Source organism: Crocuta crocuta, unplaced genomic scaffold (genome assembly GCF_008692635.1).
Source record: "Crocuta crocuta isolate KB4526 unplaced genomic scaffold, BGI_CrCroc_1.0 scaffold85, whole genome shotgun sequence".
Classification (NCBI taxonomy): Eukaryota; Metazoa; Chordata; class Mammalia; order Carnivora; family Hyaenidae; genus Crocuta; species Crocuta crocuta.
Window position 1 is genome coordinate 4047195 of NW_027530620.1, and position 25725 is coordinate 4072919.

Sequence of the window (25725 nt, forward strand, 5' to 3'; positions counted from 1 at the left end):
TATTTATTTCTGAGAGAGAGACACACATACACAGAATCTGAAACAGGCTCCAGACTCTGAGCTGGCAGTCAGCACAGAGCCTGATGCGGGGCTTGAACCCACGGGAGATCATGACCTGAGCTGAAGTCCAACACTTAACCAACCGACTGAGCCGCCCAAGCGCCCCTGCTGTACTCTGTTTTAATGTTAATTTTCCTGTAATCTATTTAGTCCTGGGCACTGAACATAGGCAGCAAAGTTAATAGTATGGGAAACTGGCCAATTTCCATCGTTATTGGTTGAGTTATGGCATTCATATCTTTACTTGAATGGGGTTTTAATAATCATATTGTATGAATTTTGAATTCTGTTGGGCTTTTTTGGTTTATGTGCATATAAACACAAGGTAATCTATTTGTTACCCTTTATATTGAATTGATGTGGAGTACTCATAGTTTATATAATAATCACGTTTATATTCTTGGTTACTGTGCTTCTCGAAATAATTCTTAAATAAGTTATTTTTTTTATATTTCAGATAATATATTTTTAAAAGATTTTTGAGTTTGGGGGAGTCTAGCAGACCCGCAAGAACAAAAATTACTCATCAGGAAAATAACGTATCCACAATGTCCCGTATACAGTCAGAAATTGCTAGACTTGCAAAGAAGCAGGAAAATCTCACTCCTAGGGAAAGAATTCAGTTGATAGGAACTGACCAGGAAATGGCTCAGGTATTAGATTTAAGATGCAAAGACATGTCAGCAGTTATGCTGATGAAGTTTAAAGGCTTGATGGAAAATTTGGACTTAATGATTGAAGAGATAAGGGATTCTTTTAAAAATGACCTAAAGGAAATATTAGGAGTAGAAAGTAAAATACCTGAAGTGAAAAATCCAAAGAACTCCAGTACCACAATGGAGTGCCAACAGATAAAAAAACAAAAGCCAGAATTGGTAGAGAAAACAAAAGGAGCAAACTCTAAAATAGTTGAGGATCCTGAAAATTTGACTTTTAAAAGAAAAGAAATAATTGAGCCAAGTAGCAAATTAGACGAAACTGAAGAGTACAGTACTGACCAAGGTAAGGAATTGTCCTATGATGAGTCACAAAATCGCAGAGTCAAGGAAAGTATGGAAAAAGCCATAAGCAATATAGACACTTGTGGAAATAGTAGTATCCATATGGAAGTAACCAGAGAGATTGGAGAGGATGAAGTGGTCAAAGCAAAAAGAGAGGAAAAAATTCCTCAGAATTTTAACAATAAAGTGAAGATTCTAAAAACCTCCAGAGAAGATGAAGGATCAGTACTTAAGTTGGCAGCAGACTTTTCATCAGCAACACTGGACGTCAGTAAGCAATGGAGTAATGTCTTCAGCATTCTGAGGGAAAATGATTTTGAACCTGAAGTTCTATGTCAAGTTAAATTAGCATTTAAGTGTGATGGTGAAGTAAGGACCTTTTCAGATACTCAAAGCCTCACCAATTTTACCAGCCAAAAACCATTTCTGAGAGAATTACTGAAGGGTATACTCCCACACAGTGAGACGATAAAGAAAGGAGGAAGAAGATACGGGATTCAAGAAAAAGTGGTAAGTAAATACGTCTATGGACTTTATGTATGAAGTATAATAGTTGGTAAAGTTATTTTGAAGTTTAAACCAATTTTTAAGAAATAATTCCTTAAAGGGGAGCCGGGGTGGCTCAGTTGGTTAAACATCCAAAGCTCAGGTTATTATCTCACAGTTGGTGAGTTCGAGCCCTGTGTTGGGCTCTGTGCTGACAGCTCAGAGCCTGGAGCGTGCTTCTGTGTCTCCTTTTCTCTGCCCCTCCCCTGCTCATGCTCTGTCTCTCTTTCTGAAAAATAGATAAATATTTAAAAGAATTCCTTTAAAAAAAAATCCTTAGACTGGGGCTCCTGGGTGGCTTAGTCGGTTAAGCGTCCGACTTTCGCTTAGGTCATGATCTTGCGGTTCGTGGGTTCGAGCCCCGCGTCGGGCTCTGTGCTGACTGCCAGCTCAGCCTGGAGCCTATTTCAGAGTCTGTGTCTCCCTCTCTCTCTGACCCTCCCTTGCACACGCTGTCTCTCTCTGTCTCCTAGAAATAAATAAAAAATATTTTAAAAAAATATTTAAAAAAATCCTTAGAAGTAAAGGCATGACATTAAAAGTAATGACTTAAGGGCTCTTTTAATGAGTGGCAATGGAAGCTTGAAATAGGTTAAGATTTGAGTTAGTCTTAGAAGAGACTCTACATATTCTTTATAGACCCTGAAAGAAAATGAATTTCTTTTCTTATTTTATATGTATTTAGGGGGAAAACAATAGAATAGTAGCTTTTAAAATACTAAGAGGGAAACATAGAAACAAATGAATTTGTGGAGTCCCTGGATGGTTCAGTTGGTTATGTGCCCAACTCTTGATTTCAGCTCAGGTCATGATCTCACAGTTTGTGAGTTCAAGCCCTGCATTGGGCTCTGTGCTTACAATGCAGAGCCTGCTTGGAATTCTCTCTGTGTCCCTCCCCTGCTCACTCTCTCTGTCTCTCTCTCAAATAATAAACTTAAAAAAAAATTAAAAATAAAGAAACATTCAATTAAAAGCCCTCATACACTAGGATTGTGAAAAAATTATCAGGTATAATTAGGTTGAAATTTCAATGTATAAAGTAGTTCTGCTAAGGCCTCTTTATTTACAATCAGGGAAATGCAAATCTATTTTACTAAAGCCTATCAGAGTGTTCGTTAATACTAATATCTAGCAATTGTCCACTCCATGTATAAAGGTTTTTGTTTCTTACGTTATATTAGAAAATATTCCCATGTTTATTGATTTCATTGAAAACACTGTATTTTCTGAATATTTTTCATATTCGCAATCTTAAAAGGTAATGCCTGTGGTATACTGTAGGGATTCCGTTTCTCTCTCTCTCTCTCTTTCTCTCTCTCTGTCTCTGTCTTTCATCTTGGATGTGTATTTCTTGTTTTTGTGTATGGTATAACATAGTAATCTAGTTTCATTCTTTTGCATGTGACTATCCAGTTTTCCTGGCACCACTTATTGAAGAGACTATCCCCATTCCTTGTTCTTGGCTTCTTTGTCCATAAACTAGTTGACCATATATACATGAGTTTATTCCTAGGCTCTGTTTACATTGACCTATGTGTCTGTTTCTGTGACATTATTGTATACCATACTTACTGTTTTAATTACTATAGCTTTGTAACATAGTTTGAAACCAGGGTGTGATGCTTTCTGCTTTGTTTCTTTCCAAGATTGCTACAGGTATTTGGGATTTCTTGTGGTTCCGTACAAATTTTAGAACTGTTCTATGAAAAATGCCATTGGAGTTTTGATAGAGATCATGTTGAATCTGCTAATTGCTTGCATAGTATAAACATCTAACAATACTAATTTTCCCAATCCATGAGCACAGAATATCTTTCTATTTATTTGTATCTTCAGAGGTCTGTAGCTTAAGCCAGTATTTTTTGATGGGTTCTCAGAAGAGTACCTAATTTCCCTGCCCTCTCAACATTTTCTAATATAATATCTTTGCAAAATGACAGTCTAGAACTAGGACACACACTTGGATCAACAGATTCTTTAGTTGAGAACCAGCATTTAATTTTAGAAATAACTATTCCCTGGAGATTTGCACAGATGAAGCACCTAACCTGTTCTGAACAGTCTGGGAAGGTTAAAGGACAAATAGCTATCAACCAACCCCAAATAGGGAAAGAAGAGTCTTTCGCAAAAGGTGAAAGATTTACATGATCTGAAGAGAAATCAGAGTAGAAGAGTCTTTTGTAACAGGGAGCATTAAGTGAAATATTCAGAGGCAAGAACAGGGTTTCAAAAAAATATTAGGAGTTAACTTTTATATATTAGAGACTTTGTCTTAAGTTCAGTACCTAGCTGTTCTATTTAACCGTCCACAGTAATCTGGAGTGGTGCATTAGATGCTGTTCTAGAGGGCAAGTTGAAGCACCAGTAGCACATGTGACAACTGGATTTAGGAACCTGTACTCTTTTTTTTTTTTTTAATGTTTTATTTATTTCTGAGAGAGAGCACGTGAGCAGGGGAGGGTCAGAGAGAGAGGGTGACAGAATCTGAAGCAGGCTCCAGGCTCTGAGCTAGCTGTCAGCACATAGCCTGACGCAGGGCTCGAACCCACAAACTGTGAGATCATGACCTGAGCTGAAGTTGGATGCTCAACCGACTGAGCCACCCAGGCGCCCCTAGGAACCTGTACTTTTAACCAAAGCATGCTTTCCTTCTGATCAGTGTGGCTGGAACTTGAACTGAAAGTGGGATCTATAAAAAATATTAAATACACTTTTGTTTCCTTTAGGAGAAAAGTAAATGTGAGTGGGGGGCACGGGTTCATAATATTCCTGAAGTTAGATAGCACAGTCTACTTCCCCTACTGTCCTGTATATATGCAGACATTCACAAATACAAGTTCTTCAGAGTCAGTCAGGCAGAGAAAACTTAAGTGTTGGGAATATAGAAGGAGCATTGTAAACATTATGACCTCATGGAAGTTTGTTGCAGGTGCAACACAGATAACAGGCATGACGGGATGATCATAGAGTAAACTTGACTTGTTTGGGGACCTAGCCATTAAAGAACAAGTATTACCTAAATAATTTTCTTTTCTTTTTTTTTTAATGTTTATTTTTGACAGAGAGATAGACACAGAGTTGTGAGCCGGGAAGGGGCAGAGAGAGAGGGAGACACACAGTCTGAAGCAGGCTCCAGGCTCTGAGCTGCCAGCACAGAGCCCAATGTAGGACTCAAACCCATGAACCACGATCTCATGACCTGATCAGACGCTCAACTGACTGAGCCACCCAGGCGCCCTCTGAATACTTTTCCAGATATTTCATAATTGTTAAAATGGCAGTCAAAATTAAATTTAGGGAGTGAAAGCATTAATCCCATTAAAAGACACATGATGCTATTTATTGATTTGTTTAATTTTTTACTTTCAGGGAAAAACTCTATTAGATTCAAAGCATGGAGCTAGGGGAGAAGTTGATGATGGCTTGAGCTTTCTATTTGTTAAAGAGGTAAAGGTTGCTGAGCCACAGGAGGTGAAGAACTTAGAGACTCAGGAGGAAGAATCTTCAGAGTGGGAGACAAAAGAATCCCCCGAGGAGGAAGAGACCTCAGAGCCCTCAGAGCTGGAAGGGGACGGAGAAGAGCCCTCAGAGCTGGAAGGGGATGGAGAAGAATCCTCAGAGCTGGAAGGGGACGGAGAAGAGACCTCAGATCTGGAAAGGGATGGAGAAGAGACCTCAGAACTGGATGAGGAAGAAGAGGCTTCAAGGCTGGAGAAGAGGGGAGAAGAGGAGGCTTCAGTATTATGTGAGAAACAGGATTCAACCTTTCAGTGTCATTCTTGGGTGAATACAAAATGTGGAGTTGAGGAAAAAACCAGCAATGGCTTGGAGATTGTTTTAATTAAAGAGGCAGAAGATTCTGAGCCAGAGGAGGAAGATTCAGAGTGGGAAATGGAAGCAGTCTTGTCGTGGGAGGAAGGAGAGGACTCTGAAGTAGAAAATGTAAAGCCTACCTCCCCAATTGAGAAAAAAGAGGCCTCATATGGACCTAAAGAAATTCCCTGTAATTATTTGGCTCCAAAGTTTGAGAAGGAAAAACTGGTCAAACACCAGATGTTACAGAAAATCCAGAATAAAGAAACTGCTACACCTAGAAACAGAGGAGGTGGGACAGTTTGTCCAACCTTGTGTTTGGCCTTTCCCTCAAAATCACTAGAGAGAAGTTCTAATAAGAAGAAAAGGCATTTATGTACAAAGTCAAGTACTCCATCAGGAATCCACAAATTTTTAAGGAAAATGGAGAAAGAGAGACAGAAAACTCTACAAACAGATAAGCAAACAGCTAGAGAAGCAGACTTAATGCAAGAAGCAGAAGAAAACTTTAGAAGAAGTGTAATTAACAACTTCAGAGAGATACAGGAGGAGGTTGCAAATATTAAAAATTACCTTCCAGAGGTCTTGGAAATAAGAAACTCGATAGATGTTCTCAATAACAGAATAGACATACTTGAAGAGAGAATGGACAATCTAGAAGATCGTATTGAAGAATTTTCTAAGGATACAATGCAAATGGCCAAACAGATAATAAATAGAGAAAGGTCAAGAGACATAGAGGATAGATCCAGAAGCTCCAACATCCGTTTGATAGGAATTCCAGAAAAAGATAATAACGAAAATGGAGCAGAGGAAATAATGAAGGAACTCATTGAAGAAAACTTTCCAGAACTAAAGGATTCAAGTCTTGAGATCGTTAGTGCTTACCGAATACCTAGTAAGATTGATAAGAAGAGACTCACTCCCAGACACATCTTGGTGAAATTCGGGAATTTCGGTGATAAAGAAAAGATCATAAAGGCTTGCAGAAAGAGAAGACAGATAACCTATAGGGGAACAAGAATCAGATTGACAGCAGACTTATCATTGGATACTTTAGATGCTAGAAGTAAGTGGAGCAGTATCATAAAAGTTCTGCAAACAAAAGGCTTTACACCTAAAATCCTATACCCGGCCAAATTGGCATTCGATTTTGAAGGTAAAACAAAGACATTTTTTGATACTGAAGAATTTACAAACTTTATTTCTTGCATACCCTCATTGAAAGAATTACTGGAGGATCTACCTTAGCTTTCTAGGATGACTATAAATACATGCACACAATATATATTACCTTCTTCCCACAGCAAAAATCAACAGGGAAAAGGTGAAAATAAAATGCCACATTTCTACCCAAGAGGATGGACTTCAAACAATGTACTTGGGGAGTAGGTGAAGGGAAGGTTACTTTGTTGGCATAGTTAAAGGGTGTTTTAAAATTAGTGTTCATCTTCGTAGCTTGCATAGGAGTGGACTTCTAAGCTATTGGGTACAGGGAAGGAATCTGTCACTGTAACCGTAGACAGGAAGAGATGGCGTAAAAGTAACAGAAAGGCATGGGGGGAAAAGATGACAGGATAAGTGAAATAGAAAAAAGATGGTAAAGTTGAACTTTTATCATGAGAAGAGTATTCAGTTTTATCATGATGTCAACCTTGAATCTTTATATTAAATGTTTTTCCTTTGAGTATGCTTCATGTGCTTTTTTTTTGTATTTTACACTTTCTAATCTATTTTGTCATTAATACAGTTAAGTTTTACATTTTATTACATAAATCCATGCAATGGAGAGGTGAAATCTCTTTCCTAGTGTTGGATATTCATGTATTTTCAATTGTTAGTCTAGGATAAAATGATTTGCAATGTATAGATAACTAAGAAGAAATTAAGAAAATGATGGAACCGTTTTACGGGTTTTGTTTCAAGGGCTTATTTAGTGTATTCAATTTACCAAAAAAAAAAAAAAAGAATCTAATATTTAAAATCTACTTTTTTTTCTCTCAGTTCAGTCCTTCCAACTCTGGCCTTCATGGGCCTTTCGGCAAAGTAATTAGCATTTTAAATGCCCTAGCCTCAATATGCCTGGCTTTGAGTTCTCATTTTACTGTGTGACCCCAGGCAAGTTACTAATGCTTCTTGAGTTCCGTTTCTTCATCTGTACCTGGGTTCATTCCTCACGGGTGTCTTACAAAATTCTGCAAGATGATATTTGTGTCCAACATAAAAGTCCTCAGTAGTTGGGAAATCCTGCTTCGTGGCCTTTAGATCTAAAGTAAGACTGGTTGCCCTCCCAGTTTGTTTATGTTTTTATTTATTTAAGGTTTTATTTTAAGTAATCTCTACACCCAATGTGGGGCTCGAAGTTATGACCCCAAAAGCAGGAGTCACATGCTCTACCAACTGAGCCGGCAAAGGCACACCTCACCCGGCAGTTGATTTTAGAGTGAGCACCACAGGAGGCCATTTTCAGTTACGTTGTGAGTCTGTGGGTCAGAAAACTGAAGATACTAATCATAGGCACTCCATTATCGCTCTCCTTTGCTGCACTGCATTGCTATTACTGGCTTTCAGGGTTTTGAAAGAGCATGAGTTGGGGAGGGGAAGAGAAGGAGGGTTATAGGATCTGAAGCAGGCTCTGTGATGACAGCAGAGATCCTGATGCAGGGCTTAAACTCAACTGTGAGATTATAACCTGAGCCAAAGTCTGATGCTTAACAGACTCAGCCACCCAGGCGCCCCTCCCAGTGTTTCTTTACTTTTTTGCTCCGCTAATGAAATGATACAGGATGTTGAGAAAATAGTACTGTCCCATGTACCTTTCACCCTTGGCCCCCAGTGGTAAAAGATCTTGCAACTAGTGTTAAGTCACAAGGAAGGATTTTTCTTTAGATCCTTTGGAGGGAGCATGATCCTGTCAATACCTTGGCTTCAGACTGCTAGTTTCCAGAATTGTGTGTTTTTGTTTCAAGCCGCCTACTTTGTCATGGTTTGTTACGGCAGCCCCAGGAAACTTACATAGTTTGTGAACTCTTGTTTGATGCCCATGCACTGCTTTCTTCTAGACTAATAGCCTATTTTTGTAGAGATATGTGGGTGGAAAATTATCGGAGGTCAAGGAACAATTCTGCTGATGCTGAAAACACTTAGTGACCAGATTAAGACAAGCCTGTTCTTCTGTAATTCTCTCCAACTCGGATGCTTACATTGACCTACTCCTACAAAATCCAAACCCCCTTTCTTGTGGGATTTACCTGAGGATAGTATTTAAGCTGCTTTTTCCACTGGACTGTGGAGGGGTAAGAATTTTTAGCACAAAAGTAGCCTGTAGTGGGGGCTCTGGCTGCTTCAATTGGTAGAGCATGCAACTCGATCTTTGGGTTGTAAGTTTGAGCCCCAAGTTGGGTGTACAGATTACTTAAAAAAAAATTTTTTTTTTGAGAGAGTGCAGTTAGGGGAGGGGTGGAGAGAGGGCAATAGAGGATCCAAAGCAGGCTCTGTGCTAACAGCAGTGAGCCCAATGTGGGGCTCAAACTCAGGAACCAGGAGGACCACGACCTAAGTCAAAGTCCCATGCTAATGTCTGACTCTTGATCTCAGCCCAGCTCTTGATCTCATGATTTGTGAGTTTAAGCCCCACTTTGGGTTCTGCTCTGACACTGGGAAGCCTGCTTGGGATTCTGTCTCTGCCTCTCCCCTCCTTGTGCCCTCCCTCTCTTAAAAAAATAAAGAAGAGGGGCGCCTGGGTGGCACAGTTGGCTAAGCGTCCAACTTCATCTCAGGTCATGATCTCACGGTTCGTGGGTTCGAGCCCCGTGTCGGGCTCTGTGCTGACAGCCAGCTCAGAGCCTGGAGCCTGCTTCAGATTCTGTGTCTCCCTCTCTCTCTGACCATCCCCTGCTCACGTTGTCTGTCTCTCAGAAATAAAAAACATTAAAAAAAAAAAAAAAAGACAGTTGGTAATATCCTTTATTCCCTGCTACTCTTAAATCTGTACAAAACCTCTTGTAGTTTCCCTTTAATCTGGCCCTCATTCCTAGGTAACCTTCCCTGAAAAGGGTTCCCATCCAGTAATAGAAGTCATGTAGGTTGTTGATGTTATTTAAAGTATGTTCTTTTGTGAATGATGGCGTTTTAATTTATGTGAGTGGAATTTGTGCTTTGGATCTTCTTTTACTATTAATAAAAGATGCATATATTGGTATGCACATAAAACTCAAAGATTTCTAATGAATTTTACAATGTGCATCCACCCTATTTTATCACTTTTCTAGTGGTGGACACCCAGGCGGCTCCAACCCCCTCCTCTATGCCATGCTGCTTCTGAACACCTTTGTCCCTGACCCCTTATGGACCTCAGTAAGAGTACCTATTGGCTCCTGAAGTGAGCTTTTGCTTAATTTCTCTCAGTATTGCCAGCTCCTTCTTCACTGTGGTTCCGTTTTGTGAAAATGCATGAGGACCACCGAGATCAGGATGAACCCACAGTATTCATCCAGACCTAGCTACGATGAAGGGGTCAGGCACCATGGCCAGTATTTCACACACTCAGAGGCTGTTGGGAGTGGGAAAACTTTATGTTGTTAAAAAAGGAAGGCTCCATCTGCCTCCGTTGACAGTTCTTGGCATGGGAAACTACTAGCAGGACATCTTATGTTCTGGTTTTGGGGAACATATGGGGTGTCTCTGGTTGGTCCCAAGTTGGAAATGGGAGCAAACAGGGAATTTGGTAGTCCTTGACTGAGTCTGACCATCCTTGGCCAGTTGCTACAAAGGTGGTTTGGCTTCTCAGGCTAATTGCTATAAAAGTTGTTGGTCAGAGTTGTGTTGCCACAAATACTTTGGTCATCATTTGTATATTTGACTGGAGTTCCCACTTCTACATCCCCACTCAACCTTTTTTAAGTTTTTTTATTTTGAGAGTGAGAGAATGTGAGCAGAGGAGGACACAGAGAGAGAATCTCTTGAGAGAATCTCAAGCAGGCTCCACACTGTCAGTGCAGAGTCCAGTGCCAGGCTCAGTCTCACAAACTGACTTCATGACCTGAGTCAGGATCAAGAATTGGACGCTTAGGGTGTCTGGAGCACCTGGATGACTGTTGGTTAAGTGACTTTAGCTCAGTTCATGATCTCGTGGTTTGTGAGTTCAAGCCCCAAGTTGGGCTCTGTGCTGATAGCTCAGAGCCTGGAGCCTGCTTGAGAGTCTTTGCTTTGCTCTCTGCACCTCCCCCACTCTTTCTCTCTCTTTTTCTCTCTCTGAAAATGAATGAATGAATGAATGAATAAATAAAGTTGGACGCTTAACTGACTGAGCCACCTAGGTAACCCCTCACTCAACTGTCTAATATTTCCCGAAATAATGGATGTCCCATTAATGGGAAAAATAGTATCCCATTGTTGTATATTTTCATTTCTCTAATTACTGAAGTTGAGAAGCTAGCTGTCCCTATATTTTTTAGTCATTTATGTTTCGCCTTCTGTTGCTAACTCTTAACCTTTGGTATTTTATCAATGACCAAAAAAACCTCACAAAACTCTTTTTTTCCCTTAAGTAATCTCTACATCCAACATGGGGCTTGAACTCACAATTTCAAGATTAAGAGTCACATGATTTACGGACTGTGCCAGTCAGGCACTCAAGGCTCTTTTCTTTTGATTGTTGATTTATAAGGCTTTGTATGTCTGGATAGTAATCTCATATTTTTAGAGGGTACAAACACATTCTCCCAGTTCATTACTCATTTGTTAATTTTGGCTGCTGTATCTTGTTTGAATAGAAATCCTTAGTATTTTATGTAGTCAAACCAATAATTGTTTCTGCCTTCCGTTTCATGCTTTTAAGTATTCTTTTAAGAATTCCCTTCCTGGGATGCCCGTGGGGCTCAGCTGGTTAAGCTTCTGACTCTTGGTTTTGGCTCTGGTCATGATCTCATATGAGTGAAATCATGGTATTTGTCTTTCTCTGACTGACTTCTTTCATTCAGCATAGTATAATCTAGCCAACTGAGCCACCCAGACACCCTAATTTATTTTATTTTATTTTACTTTATTTTAAAAAAATTTAAATGTTTTTTTACTTCTGAGAGAGAGAGAGGCAGCATGAGCAGGGGAGGGGCAGAAAGAGGAGACACAATCTGAAACAGACTCCAGGCCCTGAGCTGACTGTCAGCACAAAGCCTGATGCGGGGCTTGAACCCACAAACCGTGAGATCATGACCTGAGCCGAAGTCGGACACTTAACCGACTGAGCCACCCAGGTGCCCCTCCCCTCATTTATTTTTAATTGTGGTTACAATCACAAAGCATTAAATTTACCATCTTAAACATTTTTAAGTATACAGTTTAGTGTTCAGTATATTCACATCGTTGTGCAACAGATCTCTACAACTTTATCTTGCAAAACAAACTGTCTTTTCCCTCTACCCTTTCTTTCCCCCAGCAACAGCTTTCTACTTTGTTTTTATGATTTTGATTACTTTCTTTCTTTCATTTTTTAGAGACAGTATGAGTGGGGGAGGGTCAGAGAGGCAGTCAATCCGAAGCAAGCCCTGGGCTCTGAGCTGTCGGCACAGAGCCCAGTGAGGGGCTCAACTCAAGAACTGTGACACCGTGACCTGAGCTGAAGTCGGCCACTTAACTAAGCCACCCCAGTGCTGATGAGTGACATCATCAGTGTATTCGTGACTGGCTTACTTACTATGATGTCCTCGAAATTCATCCGTGTTGTAATATGTGACTGGATCTCCTTTTTTTAAGGCTGCATATTCTATTGTGTGTATATAAATACATTTCCTTTATCCATCTATTAGTGGACATTTGAGTTTATACCTCTTGGCTATTGTGAATAATGCTGTAATGAACATAAGTGTGTATGTCAATATCTCTTAAGGTTCTGCTTTGAGTTCTTATGGATAAATACCCACAAATGGAATTGCTGGATCATATGGTAATTTTTAATTTTTTTTAAGAGGTTTGATATTGTGTTACATAGCGGCTGTACCATTTACATTCCTAATTGCCTCCAGATTTTTAAAGAAACATGAACACCCTAGGGACTAAATCCCTACCCACATCGTGTCCTTGTCTGTGTAAGTAGCATATGAAGAGCGTTAGAAGGTACCAGCAGATCAACAAATTCTTTGCAACAAACCTTGAATGGTTTCCAGCCGTTCTCAGAAATTAATTGCTTCCTGCAAATCTGCATAGTCTGGGAAGTCAAAGAAGACTTAAAGGAAGTGATACCCATACTAAGCCTGTAGGTCCTAGAAGTTAGATGGGCAAAGGCAAAAAGAAGGGCTTCCAGGTAGATAGGCAGCCTGGAAAACCCAGCACTGAGAGGACTTGACTCCTGCAGACAATTCCTATCGCTTCCTTCTGGCTCAAGCCTAAAGCTCTTCTAAAAAAAAAAAAAAAAATCCACGTTTTTGACTTCCTATTTCTTTGTTAGTTTTTCTTTGGAAGTATGTGGTAATCTCTCCCCTAGACAGGCTGCACATGAGACTGAGATGACCATCGCAAGGTAGAAACTCAATACCAAGGGTCTGAACATCTTTTTGCTAAGAGAGACAGTCTGTGATTGTGTAGACTTTATGTTCTCAGTGGGAGAGCCAGGCATTAAAGAAAGAATTGTGAGTTACATAAAAGGGAAAGTGCAGTATGTTCTCTGGGAACCTATAGAAAGGGGGCTGAGAATTCTTGGAAGGTTTATCATAGGAAATACACTCAAGACATGGAAGAAATCAAGAAAGATTGATAGAGAACAGCCACACCTAATCTTGGAATCCTAAGGGAAAAGTTTTGATTTCTTGCTGAATTCACACAAGATTAGTAAGGAGCATGTTTTACTTTTGCCAGTTTTGAGGGTCAGATCAGTGCAGTACAGATCCTCCCACTCAAGTCTGAAGGAGAAGCTGCTAAAAGTGAATAATTTGAGGTTTCTTGCCTTAGAGGTCTCCAAACTGCATAGTGGAGTCTCCGAGCCAGACAGGGATGACCAGGGTTCCTAAGCCTAAGGACAGTGCCTGGGAAGCAGAATCAGAAGGTGACAATTTAGAGGGGGTGGGATTCTGTGATGTGCTGAGGGTACCTGCATCTTGTGAAAGGGAAGGGAGGGAAAATTATCCATCACTTACCACTGAAACATTGTTTCTGTTAGAACATTGCTTTTTTTTTTTTTAAGTTTATATATTTTGAGAACATGGGAGGGGGAGAGAGAGAATCCCAAGCAGGCTGTGCACTGTCAACTCAGAGCCTAATGCGGGGCTCAAACTCATAAACTGCGAGATCATGATTTCGACTGTGCAGCAATCAAGAGTCCGATGCTTCACCAACTGAAGCACCCAGGCGCCCTGAGAGCAATGATTTTTTACAAAGTCATTTGTAGGGGCCACCTGAGTGGCTCAGTTGGTTATGTGCCAGGCTTCGGCTCAGGGCATGGTCTTGCAGTTGTGGGTTTGAGCCCCATATCAGGCTCTGTGCTGGCAGCTCAGAGCCTGGATCCTGCTTCCGATTCTGTGTCTCCCTCTCTCTCTGCCCCTCCCCCAGTTGTGCTCTGTCTCTCTCTCACACAAAAATAAACATGTTTTAAAAATTACAAATTAAAATAAAAAGTGTTTTGCTTCCCTTGTACAATTTTAGAGCACAACGAATTTTATTTTCTGCATATGTTCCTTAAATAGTATCTTTTCATTAAAAGTCTTTGTAACCATCATTTTAGTTGCTGCATGATCCCTCAGATAAGTATAAGATAATTTGTTAAGTCTTCCTTCTGCCTTTGGACATTTTGGTTTCACTTTTGTAGTCAGCATAAGCATTGAATTGGAAGTTTGTAAGATGAGAATGTTTCCTTTGTTCAGCCTTACAAGACTCCTGCTGTAGGACTGGAATGAAAGCGCGATCATTTTATGGCCTTTGCTAAATATTATCCATATTCCTTTCAAAAAACAGCGTTCGCGGTTTTGGCTGTCTCAACTCAAAGGGCCAGCTTCTCACCCCTGGCTGCCAACAAAGGATGTAATTGAAAACACATTACAATAGGAAAGAGTGGTACCTTGTAACTCTCAAAATTCTAGTGAGATTACAAACCTGGTTGCATTACATCACTGGGTATTGTGATGAGGCTCCCTGTGCACCTATTCATCCACTTGTAGACAGGGATTTTTTTTAAGTTTATATCTTTAAGTGTGTTCTCTCACCTTTTCCTGTATTGCTGAAGAACCGGGTCTCCTCCTCCCCACTAAATCTTTTATCTCCTCTAGTTTCATGTCTTTAACTAGGTTGGTTTTAGCCTTTGGCTCATTTACATTAAATATCCTTCATTGTATTTCCTTCTAAAACTTACTTAATTTTTTGTTTTTGGGCACCCTAGGCGCCTCAGTTGGTTGAGCGACCTACTTTTGGTTTTGGCTCAGGTCATGATCCCATGGGTCGTGGGATTGAGCCCCGCGTTGGGCGCTGCATGGAGCTCTGTGCTGTCAGCCTGCTTGCGAGTCTTTTCCTCTCTCTGCCCCTCACCCACTTGTGCTCACGCACACTTTCAAAATAAACTTTAATTTTTTTGTTTCATTTCTTTTACCAATATTTACCTTTTTCTCGTTAATATTAGTTTAATTCCTCTCTTTTATTTTCATTTTCTATTTCACTTTAGGGTTATATTTTTGTCTCCTTGCTCTTCTGTTTCATTTTAGTTTGTGTTTAGAGCAGAACTAGAGAAGACAGTTCTCTAGGGTAGAAGTGTGGAGAGGACCTAGGGGGTTTACAAGCAAATTTTGAGGCCACACTGCCCTTAAAACTCCCCCTCATCCTAATCCCTGTGCAGTGGGGACCCTCCCCTCGCCCCAGCCCACAAAAGGAGTCCAAGAAGCTGAGGGAGGAGCCTGTTCAGAGAGCTTGCCCCTCCCCTTCCCTTCTAGCCAGGCTCCCAGAATTTCCTGGCTAAACCGCTTGGAGCCCTATATGTACTAGGGCTTTCCAGCACCTCATACCTACCTAACTTGCTAAAAATTGATATGCATATCTTTGGGCCCTAGACATGGGCAAGGACTGAGTGTGGTTGCTTGGGGAGACGTGTGGATGAGTCTCGAGGTCCACCTGTATGTGATAAGAACCCTCCAAAGAATGCACAGCAGGTAGGAAGAGAAGGAGTTTGGCGGTGGGGCGGAGATGATTCTCCTGTTCCCATGATCTGGTATGCAACTCGGACAGGCCTGAGAATTCTGAACTAGAACGTGGCATTCATTCTATGTGCTCATGAAGGCATATTTCTAGTACTGTGCTAGGTTTATAACTTTTAAATGTTCAGGTAGGATATGTGGGCCTCCATTTGTACTCCTGCTCCACAGTTAGAGGGGAGCTGTTCTGATTTACTGCAACCTGGGAGCTTTTGAAGGGTTACATTTAGGGGACTGTCCTGATCAAAACCATGCTCAGAGACTTTGGTGGTAAGTTTTTAAAAAATGGAATTAGAAAATACTAGGATAAAGAAGGAGGTAGTTAAAGCTTAAGGGGAAAAAGAAGACACCATTAAAAAGAGATACAAATTAAATACAGAAAAATTATTTTTACCTTTAGTCAGAGGTAAAGAATAGAAACAAAGGTAGAAGTTTTAAGATTAAGAGGATAAAATGATGTATACCTTAAACTTCTACACAGTGTTATACGTCAGTTCTGTCTCAAAAAATTGGGGGAGGGGGTCGCCTGGGTGGCTCAATCAGTTGAGCGTACGACTCTTGATTTTGGCTCAGGTTATGATCTCAGGGTTGTGGGACCAAGTCCTGCATCAGGCTCCACGCTGAGTATGGAGTCTGCTTAAGATTCTTTGTCTCCCTCCCTCTGCCCTTCTCCCCCACTCACACACTCTTTCTCTCCTTAAAAAGAGAATGATTAATTTAACAAAAAGGACAGAGAGTTCAAACAACACAGAAGCAACAGAATGCATCCAGGTGACGTACTCCAGCGCATTCTTACTCACCGAGCAGGCTGCATTCTTCATACAGTCCTTTCTTTCAAGGTTTTCACTTTGAAGGCAAAAGCCAAACTTCTAGTTTAAGCTGATGGTTTCCAGATTCAGGGATGTTTTTTTGAGGAGCCACACAGATTTGCCGCACCTGCCATCCCAAGGTAAAGTAGTATTTTGGTCCGTGATGTCAAAGCCACACACTGTATCAGCTTAAGTTCTTCAAAGGAAATACAAAAACCTTGGGACCTTGAACTGCTAAACAGATCTCCCACCGCAGTGCTGCCCAGCCTTGGGTAAGATACTGCACGACTTTTCCTTCTCTGTTTCTCTTCTTTATCATTTTGGTTTTACATCGAATTCGTTTTTTAATCATCAAAGCTAAAGACATAGCAAAAACATAATGACACTATCACTTGAAGCTTATCTCTGCTGTTCACCACTTAGTCATGATGACACGGTAACTATAGCAAAAAGTCCAAGGAATTATTCACCCTCTCAAGCACACCAGTGGAATTGCTAATACACTGGGCATTTAGAAGAAAGTGGCAGTGAGTCGTCTTATTAAGCTTTTGAGAAAATCTATCAATTCAGAAGTGGAAAACCTGTGTGAGATTTTCTTTCTTGTTTGGTAACAAGATCATTAACCCTTTAGTTGTTGCATACTGTTGAAAGAGTAGAGTAAGCAAGAGTACTGGAGAATACATTTGAAACATGAAATACTGTACTGTAACTTTCATAGGCACAAGGTTGAAGTTTTGAGCAAGCCTAGATGATCCCCAGTTTTCATCAGAACCATAAATAGACCAACATCTAAATAAGCAGTTACCCCAGAGGCCCCTGACTGGCTTAGAAGAGCATGTGACCCTTGATCTCAGGGTCATAAGTTGGAGTCCCACGTTGAGTGTAAAGACTACTAAACAAACAGCACTCTGACCTATTCAGAGCTTTTAGAATGAACCTGTTATACTTTGTTTTCTGTTTTTTTTTTAATTTTTAACATTTATTCATTTTTGAGAGAGATAGAGTGCGAGTGGGGGAAGGGCAGAGAGAGAGGGAGACACAGAATCCAAAGTGGGCTCCAGGCTCTGAGCTGTCAGCACAGAGCCTGACGCGGGGCTGGAACCCACAAGCGGTGAGATCATGACCTGTGCCGAAGTCGGCCGCTTAACCGACTGAGCCACCCAGGCGCCCTGAACCTGTTATACTTTGAACGTTCATGTAGGCACTATAAAGATAGTGACTGTGCATCACTTATCTGAAATTTCTTGCCCGCCTTCATGATGTTAGCCTTTTTTCCCCCAATGTTAGCCATGACTTCCTAAAAAGTCAGCATCTTCTGGGTACAGTTCACCTGGTAAAACCTGCCTGTCCCGTCTGCAGTCAATAATGAGATCAGCAGCCATCTTTTCCCCTCCATTCTAACACGCCATCCAAACAAAATTCAGATTGGCACATCAGAGAGGCAAAGTTCTCCAGTCTCCCGATTGCGTAGAACAGTGGGGGGGTGGGGGGGGAACCAGAATGTCTTTAGCTGTAACCCTTGTAATAGCCTGTCTGCAAATAACTGTTGGCAGCGTACCACCTCAGCCCTGTGAGGAAGCCTGCAAAGGAAGAAGGTCTTGGAAACCGTGGTGTCCAGGATGCCCCAATCAGCGGGGTGTGCAGTTGAGGTGCCCCCACGGATGTGTGGAATGGAATGGTCGAGGGGACATACTGTGCCCACTCAGACCCTGAAACTGACAGCACGAGATCCCAGCAGCAGCACTGCCCCCTTCTTGAAGGCCAAGTTCCTCACAGATTTGTCTGACTTCTAAAGAAAAAAATTTTGTTACAAAAGTTTCTGTTACTAAGCTACGCTTTGTGCACCTTAAACTCCTTGGGTTTATGGCTCTTCTACAATTATGAAATGGAGACAGATTTACTTCTGAATACAAAGAGAAATTAAAAGCCAGTGAAATTAAAAGCATTAATATAGCCATATCTACAATGTTGTTCTTTTGGAATTTAATAGTCGTTCACAGCATGATCACCATCATCCTACCCACTCCAGAACAGGCTCTCCAGGATTCTGCCTGTCTTTGGGCCATCTAATTCTCACAGGGTATTCTCTCTTCCGACCCATTGCTTTCCCCCAGCTTGCCAAGACAGAAGCAGCTCTCGTACCGAGCTGGAAACCTAGAAGATGCTTATGTTAGGCTATTTTTCCTCATCTGCTCCAAATTAAAACCTAAAATTACTTAAAGGTGATTTAAGAGAACACGTGGTCTCCCTCCCCCAGATCCATTATTTGAAAAACTATAAACTTTGCAGGCAAACTCAAAAAATTAACATAGTAACAACTTGGTACAAGAAGTGTACCTGGGTGGCTGGGTGGCTGAGTCAGTTGGGCGTCTGACTCTTGATTTCGGCTCAGGTCATGGTCCCACAGTTTGTAGGTCCGTTGGGCTCTGGGCTGACAGGGTGGAGCCTGCTTCCGCTGTTCCTCTCCTCACATTTTCTCTCTCTTTCTCTCTCTCTCTCTCTCACTCACTCAGAATAAAACAAACTTAAAAATAAAAAGACTCCAACAACAATAAAGAACAATTAAAAAAGAAAGAAGTGAATCTCCAAAGCAAGATCTTTGCTGTCTCACACAGAGGGGTGTGGTCCTGCCCCCTCCAGCCCCAGAGCCCCTCTCACCTCTGCTAGGGGTTTAGGAACAGAAGAATCTGTGTTCCAAGCAGAGCCTCAGTGCACCAGGGGCAGAAAGCTCATGGGTCTTTAGGGGTTTTAATCATCATTGCCTGTTAATGCTTCTAGTGATTCCAGATTTGAGCGTGGCCGCCTGGCAGTGGGTCTCTCCAGACAAAGATGGGGCTCTGCTGGGAGAAAAGGTATATGTCAAACTCTGCATTCAAGAATTTATATTCTTGGGGCGCCTGGGTGGCTTAGTTGGTTAAGCGTCCGACTTTCNACAAGTTTAAAAATTAAATCAAGGCAACAAAAATTTTAAAGAGACTGTCACTGGTTTCTGTCTTCCCTCATTACACTTCCCCATCCAGCATCTCTGGACCGGCAGCTCTGCAAATGTATTGCACTCTTCCTTTGCCTAGCCCATAGGCTGCGCCCCTGAACTTCAAAGCCCTCCTCTCCATTATCACCTGGAAGTTCCTTCCACTTGGCAGTTGGTATCACCTCCTCCAGGAAGCTCTCTTCAGCCCCAGCCCGGAGACAGGCACTCAGTAATTGAAAGGCCACATTGGCGAGACCTGGAAGACTAATGGTCTTCTGTAGGCAGCACGGTGCTTGGCTGGAGCTTTGCTTGCTTGCTTGCTTCCTTTCTTCCTTTCGCCTGCCTGCCTGCCTGCCTGCCTGCCTTCCTTCCTTCCTTCCTTCCTTCCCTTGCTTCCTTCCTTCCTTTCGCCTGCCTTCCTTCCTTCCTTTCGCCTGCCTTCCTTCCTTCCTTTCGCCTTCCTTCCTTCCTTCCTTCCTTTTGCCTGCCTGCCTTCCTTCCTTCCTTCCTTCCCTCCCTTCCTTCCTTTCGCCTGCCTTCCTTCCTTCCTCTTGCCTTCCTTCCTTCCTTCCTTCCTTCCCTTGCTTCCTTCCTTTCGCCTGCCTGCCTTCCTTCCTTCCTTCCTTTCACCTTCCTTCCTTCCTTTCGCCTTCCTTCCTTCCTTCCTTTCGCCTTCNTTCCTTCCTGCCTTCCTTCCTTCCTTTCGCCTTCCTTCCTTCCTTCCTTCCTTCCTCCCTTCCCTTGCTTCCTTCCTTCCTGTCGCCTTCCTTCCTTCCTTCCTTCCTTTCGCCTTCCTTCCTTCCTTCCTTCCCTTGCTTCCTTCCTTCCCTTGCTTCCTTCCTTTCGCCTTCCTTCCTTCCTTCCTTCCCTTGCTTCCTTCCTTTTGCCTTCCTTCCTTCCTTCTTTCCTTCCTTCCTTCCTTCCTTCCTTCCCTTCCTTCCTTCCCTTGCTTCCCTTGCTTCCCTTCTTCCTTTTGTCTGCCTGCCTGCCTTCCCTCCCTCCCTCCCTTTTCTTCTTTCAACTAAAACCCACCGAGGTGGGGCCTGAACTCACAACCTCCAGAGATCAAGAGTCTCATGTTCTGACAGAGCCAGTCAGCCCTTGGCTGTAGGGTTGTTTTTTTTGTTGTTGTTAATGTTTGTTTATTCTTCAGAGAAAGGGCCACAGAGCATGAGCGGGGGAGGGGCAGAGAGGGAGGGAGACAGAATCTGAAGCAGGCTCCAGGCTCTGAGCGTCAGCACAGATTCCGACGTGGGCCCGAACCCACAATCTGCAAGATCATGACCTCAGTCCAAGTCAGATGCTTGACCAGCTGAGCCACCCAGGTGCCCCGGCTGTAGCTTTTTAAATGCTCTCTTAGGTCGGGATTGGCCCCAAGCTGGCACGTTGCTGACATAGCAGGTGATACTCCCACCAAAAACCTGCCAGCCAAGTGGGGACTAATAATGATAAGCTGTCAGTTTCCTAGACAAGCCCTTAAAAAACAGCAGGTCCTGAAAATGGAGTGTTTACACTCACCTCCACTCCCAACCTGATTTCTTTATATTCCACACGAAAAATTTTTAAGTGTCTTAAAAGGTGTTTTGGGAAGTGCTCACTTTTCTTGGGCAGTGACTTGTCCCTGCCCCACTGATCACCACCTTCTCCCGCGGCTTCTCTGTGTCATTGCCTTTCTCTCCTTCCTGCTTAGCCTTAAGTCCATCTCATGGAGCCAGGGCTAGAAACAAACATCAGATTGGCTCGAAGTAAAGTGTCACCACAGTCTGTTGTCCCCTTTGTGTGCCAGAGGAGGGAGTTGTAGAGAACGGGCGGAACAGGTGAGGCTGGACGCCTTACTGGCTTGAGTCATCTCCTTCCAATTTATGTTTAAATCTGCTATTCTTTCTTCCTTCAACTATCTGAAGTGTATTTAACAGCTCTTTTAGATTTTTCTAGTAGCTTTACTTTGGGAGGGAGTTCTCCCGTTTAAGTATGTGAATTGTTCTTAACGGCATTGGAGGTCTTCACATGTATTAGACTTCCTGCTTAAGAGCTTTCTCCTTACATGACTTGGTTTGTGGAGGTCTCCATTTGGGGCAACTCCATTTGGTTGCCTCTGCTTGGGTTTTGTTTTTTTTGTTTTTTTTAAACGTTTATTTATTTATTTTTAGAGAAAGAGAGCATGAGCAAGGGGGGGGAGAGAGAGAGAGAGAGAGGATCCTGCTAACAGCAGGCTCCATGCTGTTAGCAAGGAGCTCAATGCAGGCTTGATCCCATGAACTGCAAGATCATGACCTAAGCCAAAATCAAGAGTTGGACACCCAACCAACTGAGCCACCCAGGAGGAGCCCGAGGTGGGGCTTGATCCCACAAGCTGAGAGATCATGACCTGAGCAGACATCAAGAGTTGGCCACCCAACCAACTGAGCTACCCAGGCTCCCCTTTGTTAGTTTTTAAAATAATCTCTTTGCTCACTTATTTTTCTAGTAGGCTTATGCTGTTGGGTTTTTTTTAGATGTGCAGTCATATGCTTTGTAAATAATGACACTTTTGCAACCTCCTTTCTTTTACTTACACATTTTAATCCAGTCCTTTTCTATTGTCAGGAGCTTCTAGAACAATAATCAATAACACTGTTACTATTAGGCCCTTGGTTGAAGCTGACTGGAACAGATATATTTCTAATATTTTAGCATTTAAACTTTATAAACAATTTTTAAATTTATTTCTGAGAGACAGTGTGAGCAGGGGAGGGTCAGAGAGAGAGGGAGACAAGAGAATCTGAAACAGGCTCCAGGCTCCGTGCTAGCTGTCAGCACAGAGCCTGATGTGGAGCTTGAACCCACGAACCATGAGATCATTACCTGAGCCGAAGTCGGATGCTTAACCGACTGAGCCACCCAGGCACCCCTGTTTTAGCATTTTAAACACATCCTGGCTTTGGTTTTTAGACTTTCACTAAGATAAAGGAATACTTTTTATTTTCATTTTTTTTGAAATATTTTATTTATTATTTGGGAGAGAGATGGGGGGAGAGAGGGAGAGAGAGAAAGAGAGTGAGGAAGAGAATCTCAAATAGGCTCCATGCTCAGTGCAGAGCCTGACACAGGACTCGATTCCACAACCCTGGGATCTCAACCTTAGCTGAAATCAAGAGTCAGGCACTCTATTCACTGAGCCACCCAGGTGCCTCTTAAAGATATTTATTCATTTATTCATTCATTCATTATTTTTTTTATGTTTATTTTTTTTTAATTTTTTTTTAATGTTTTATTTATTTCTAGTTGTGTGTGCAATNAAGTCGGACGCTTAACCGACTAAGCCACCCAGGCGCCCCTTTTAATGTTTATTCTTGAGACAGAGGGAGAGAGAGAGAGCATGCGCATGAGTGAGGAGGGGGCAGAGAGAGAGGGAGACACAGAATCTGAAGCAGGCTCCAGGCTCTGAGCTGTCAGCACAGAGGCCAATGTGGGGCTCAAACTACCAACCATGAGATAATGACCTGAGCTGAAGTCAGATGCCCAACCAACTGAGCCACCTAGACGGCCCTTAAAATTTTTATTTTTAGCCACTCTCTACACCCAATGTGGGGCTGGAACTCACAACCCTGAGATTGAGAGTCACATGCTGTACTGACTGAGCACACCTATTTTCATTTTATTAAGAAGTCTATAAGGAGAAATAGGTGTAGAAAGCTTAAATGCAGTTTTGATAATAAAGGTAATCATGGTTTCTCTCTTGACTTACTTAAAATTAATTTATATTACTAAATTTCTTAATATGGGACCATCCTTGATTCCTGAAATGAAACTTACTTGGTTTCAGGGTGTTATTTTAATGTACTGTTGGCTTGATTTGATGTATACAATTTATATGTGGTTTGTATGTGTATATTCTCAGACTTTTTTTCAAATCGCTTTACAAGTAAAAATTATCTGCAGTTTTGTCTTTATAAAGTTCTCAGATCGGTCATTTTTCAGTTTTGTAAAATGAGTTAAGATATTTCTTATACTTCTCCATGCTCTTGAATAGTTTAAACAGCATCAAAAAATCTGTTCATTCAGTATTTGAAGATTCACATGTGAAATGATCTGGGACTGATTGGAGGAGAATTGTCTTTATTTCTACATGTTATTTGCTTGTTTAGGGTTTCCATGTGTTTTCAACCCAATTTTGGGAATATATATTTTCATAAAAGATCATCAGTTTTATTCAAATTTCAAATGTATTAAATTATAGTGGTATATAATGGTCTTGTACTTACCTATATTTCCTCTATGGCAAGTTTTCCTTTATCCTAATTTTCTGTTTTTGTGTTCTCTTCCCTGTTTCTTCTGTAAGGCTAGCTAGCGACACCCATATTGTTCAGTGGTTTAGCTTTTTGATTTATAAACTCACTTTTTTTCTTAATCATTGATTTCTGATTTTAATTTTATTGCTATTCCTTTTTTACTTTCTTTAGGCTTATTTCATTGTTTTTCTAACTTCTCAGGTGACTCTTCATGTATTTTTTCTGTTACCAGCAGTTACTGTATAATGGGATTTTCCTCTGAGGTAGTGATATTTGCGATGTGTTGACCTTCTAGTATATCATACCCACTGGAGGTGGCCTTTTGGGATTTACTTACTTACATGTATTTTGCTACTTCAAACCTAAAGGACTAAATAAGGAACCTAGGTGAGATCTGAACATGCAGAAATTGGGGACAAAAAGACTGTAATAGTGGTGGAAACAATGTAAGCAAGTTCTCAGAGGCCAGAAGAGCAAAGAGGTAGCGTTAAGCTAGAGGGTATGTCAGGTAGGGTAGTGATGGATGTTTGGAAGCCAGACCACACCGGATCTTGAATCCAGGGCTAGAGTTTAGACAAGTTCTGTAGGCAGTGGGGAGCCATGAGATCAGAAGGAATTTAGGCAGGTGCCTGGACCAGAGTGTTGGACACAGTCAAAATGGATAGGGCCTCAGGTACTCCAGCATGGTTGTTACTCAAAAGCAGGTGGGATGAGTAGAGTTCGAGAGGATCAGGAAAAAGTGTTATGAGTGGGAGTGATTTAGAAGAAAGTAATCATAGGAGTTCTGAGGGTTTTGAGGAGAGAAGAGAAGATAAAAGTTGAGGATGAAACCTTCCCTTTTTTTTAAGTTTTTAATTTTAATTCCAGTGTGGTTAACAGACAGTTTTCTATTAGCTTCAGGTGTACAATATAGTGACTTGACAATTGTATACATTACCCGGTGTTCATCTTCCACAAGTGCCCTCCTTAATCCCCACACCCATCTCCCTTCTGGTAACCATCAGTTTGTTCTCCATAGTTAAGAGTATTTCTTAGCTTGTGTCTCTCACTTTTACCCCCATTGCTCATTTGTTTTATTTAAGTTCCACAGATGAGTGAAATCATAGGGTATTTGTCTTTTTCTGACTGACTTCACTTAGCATTTTACTCAAAGCTCCATCCATGTTGTTGCAGATAGCAAGATTTCATTCTTTTTTATGGCTCAGTAATATTCTATTATATATATGCACCACATCTTCTTTATCCATTCATCAATTGGTGGACACTTGGGCTGCTTTCATAATTTGGCTATTGTAGATAATGCTGCAGTAAACACAGGGGTGCATGTATCCCTTTGAATTAGTGTTCTTGTGTTTCTTCAGTAAATGCCCAGTAGTACAGTTACTGGAACAACTATTTTTTTTTAATTTTTAAATTTTTTAAAAAAATGTTTTATTTATTTTTGAGAAAGAGAGACAGCATGAGCAGGGGAGGATCAGAGAGAGGGAGATACAGAATCTGAAGCAGGCTTCAGGTTCTGAGCTAGCTGTCAGCATAGTGCCTGATGCAGGGCTCGAACCCATGAACTGTGGGATCATGACCTGAGCCAAAGTCGGACACTTAACTGACTTGGCCACCCAGGCACCCTGGAACAACTATTTTTAATGTTTTGAGGAACCTCTACACTATTTTTCACAGGGGCTGCGCCAGTTTTCATTCCCACCAACAGTGTAGGAGGGTTCCTTTTTCTCTACATCCTCACCAGTACTTGTTTCTTGTATTGTTGATTTTAGCCATTCTGATAGGTATCAGGTAATATCTCACTGTAGTTTTGACTTGCATTTCCCTGATGATGAGTGATGTTGAACATCTCTTCATGTTTATGTTGGTCAGAGAATGAAACCTTTATTTATTTTTTAAAATTTTTTAATGTTTTATTTCTTTCTGAGAGAGAGAGNACTACCTCCCAGGAGATGGATGGGTGGCCTAGCTCCCCTCCTGCATGTCCTCCTCCCCCCGCCCCCAGCTGGCCTTGGGTGGGGTGAATGCTCCAATTGAGAGACTGCTTCCTTTCACACCAGCTGCTACCCCTCCCCCCCCAACCCCCCC

At 41.6% G+C, this 25725-nt stretch overlaps 2 protein-coding genes and 1 pseudogene across 5 annotated transcripts in view; all 3 read left to right on the plus strand.

Moving 5' to 3' along the window:
* L1TD1 (LINE1 type transposase domain containing 1) overlaps positions 1-7030 on the plus strand; it is a 33078-nt gene extending 26048 nt beyond the window's left edge. For all 4 annotated transcript variants that reach the window (XM_077768089.1, XM_077768090.1, XM_077768088.1 and 1 more), the window contains 2 exons: positions 518-1571; positions 4977-7030. In XM_077768089.1, coding sequence (XP_077624215.1) covers positions 609-1571; positions 4977-6671 — 2658 coding nt within the window. In that variant the 5' untranslated portion in view covers positions 518-608 and the 3' untranslated portion in view covers positions 6672-7030. The remainder of the gene's footprint in view (positions 1-517; positions 1572-4976) is intronic.
* PATJ (PATJ crumbs cell polarity complex component) overlaps positions 1-25725 on the plus strand; it is a 391357-nt gene that overhangs the window by 359029 nt on the left and 6603 nt on the right. The gene's annotated exons all lie outside the window — the stretch shown is intronic.
* LOC144234798 (serine/threonine-protein phosphatase 2A catalytic subunit beta isoform-like) overlaps positions 6953-25725 on the plus strand; it is a 22492-nt pseudogene continuing 3719 nt past the window's right edge.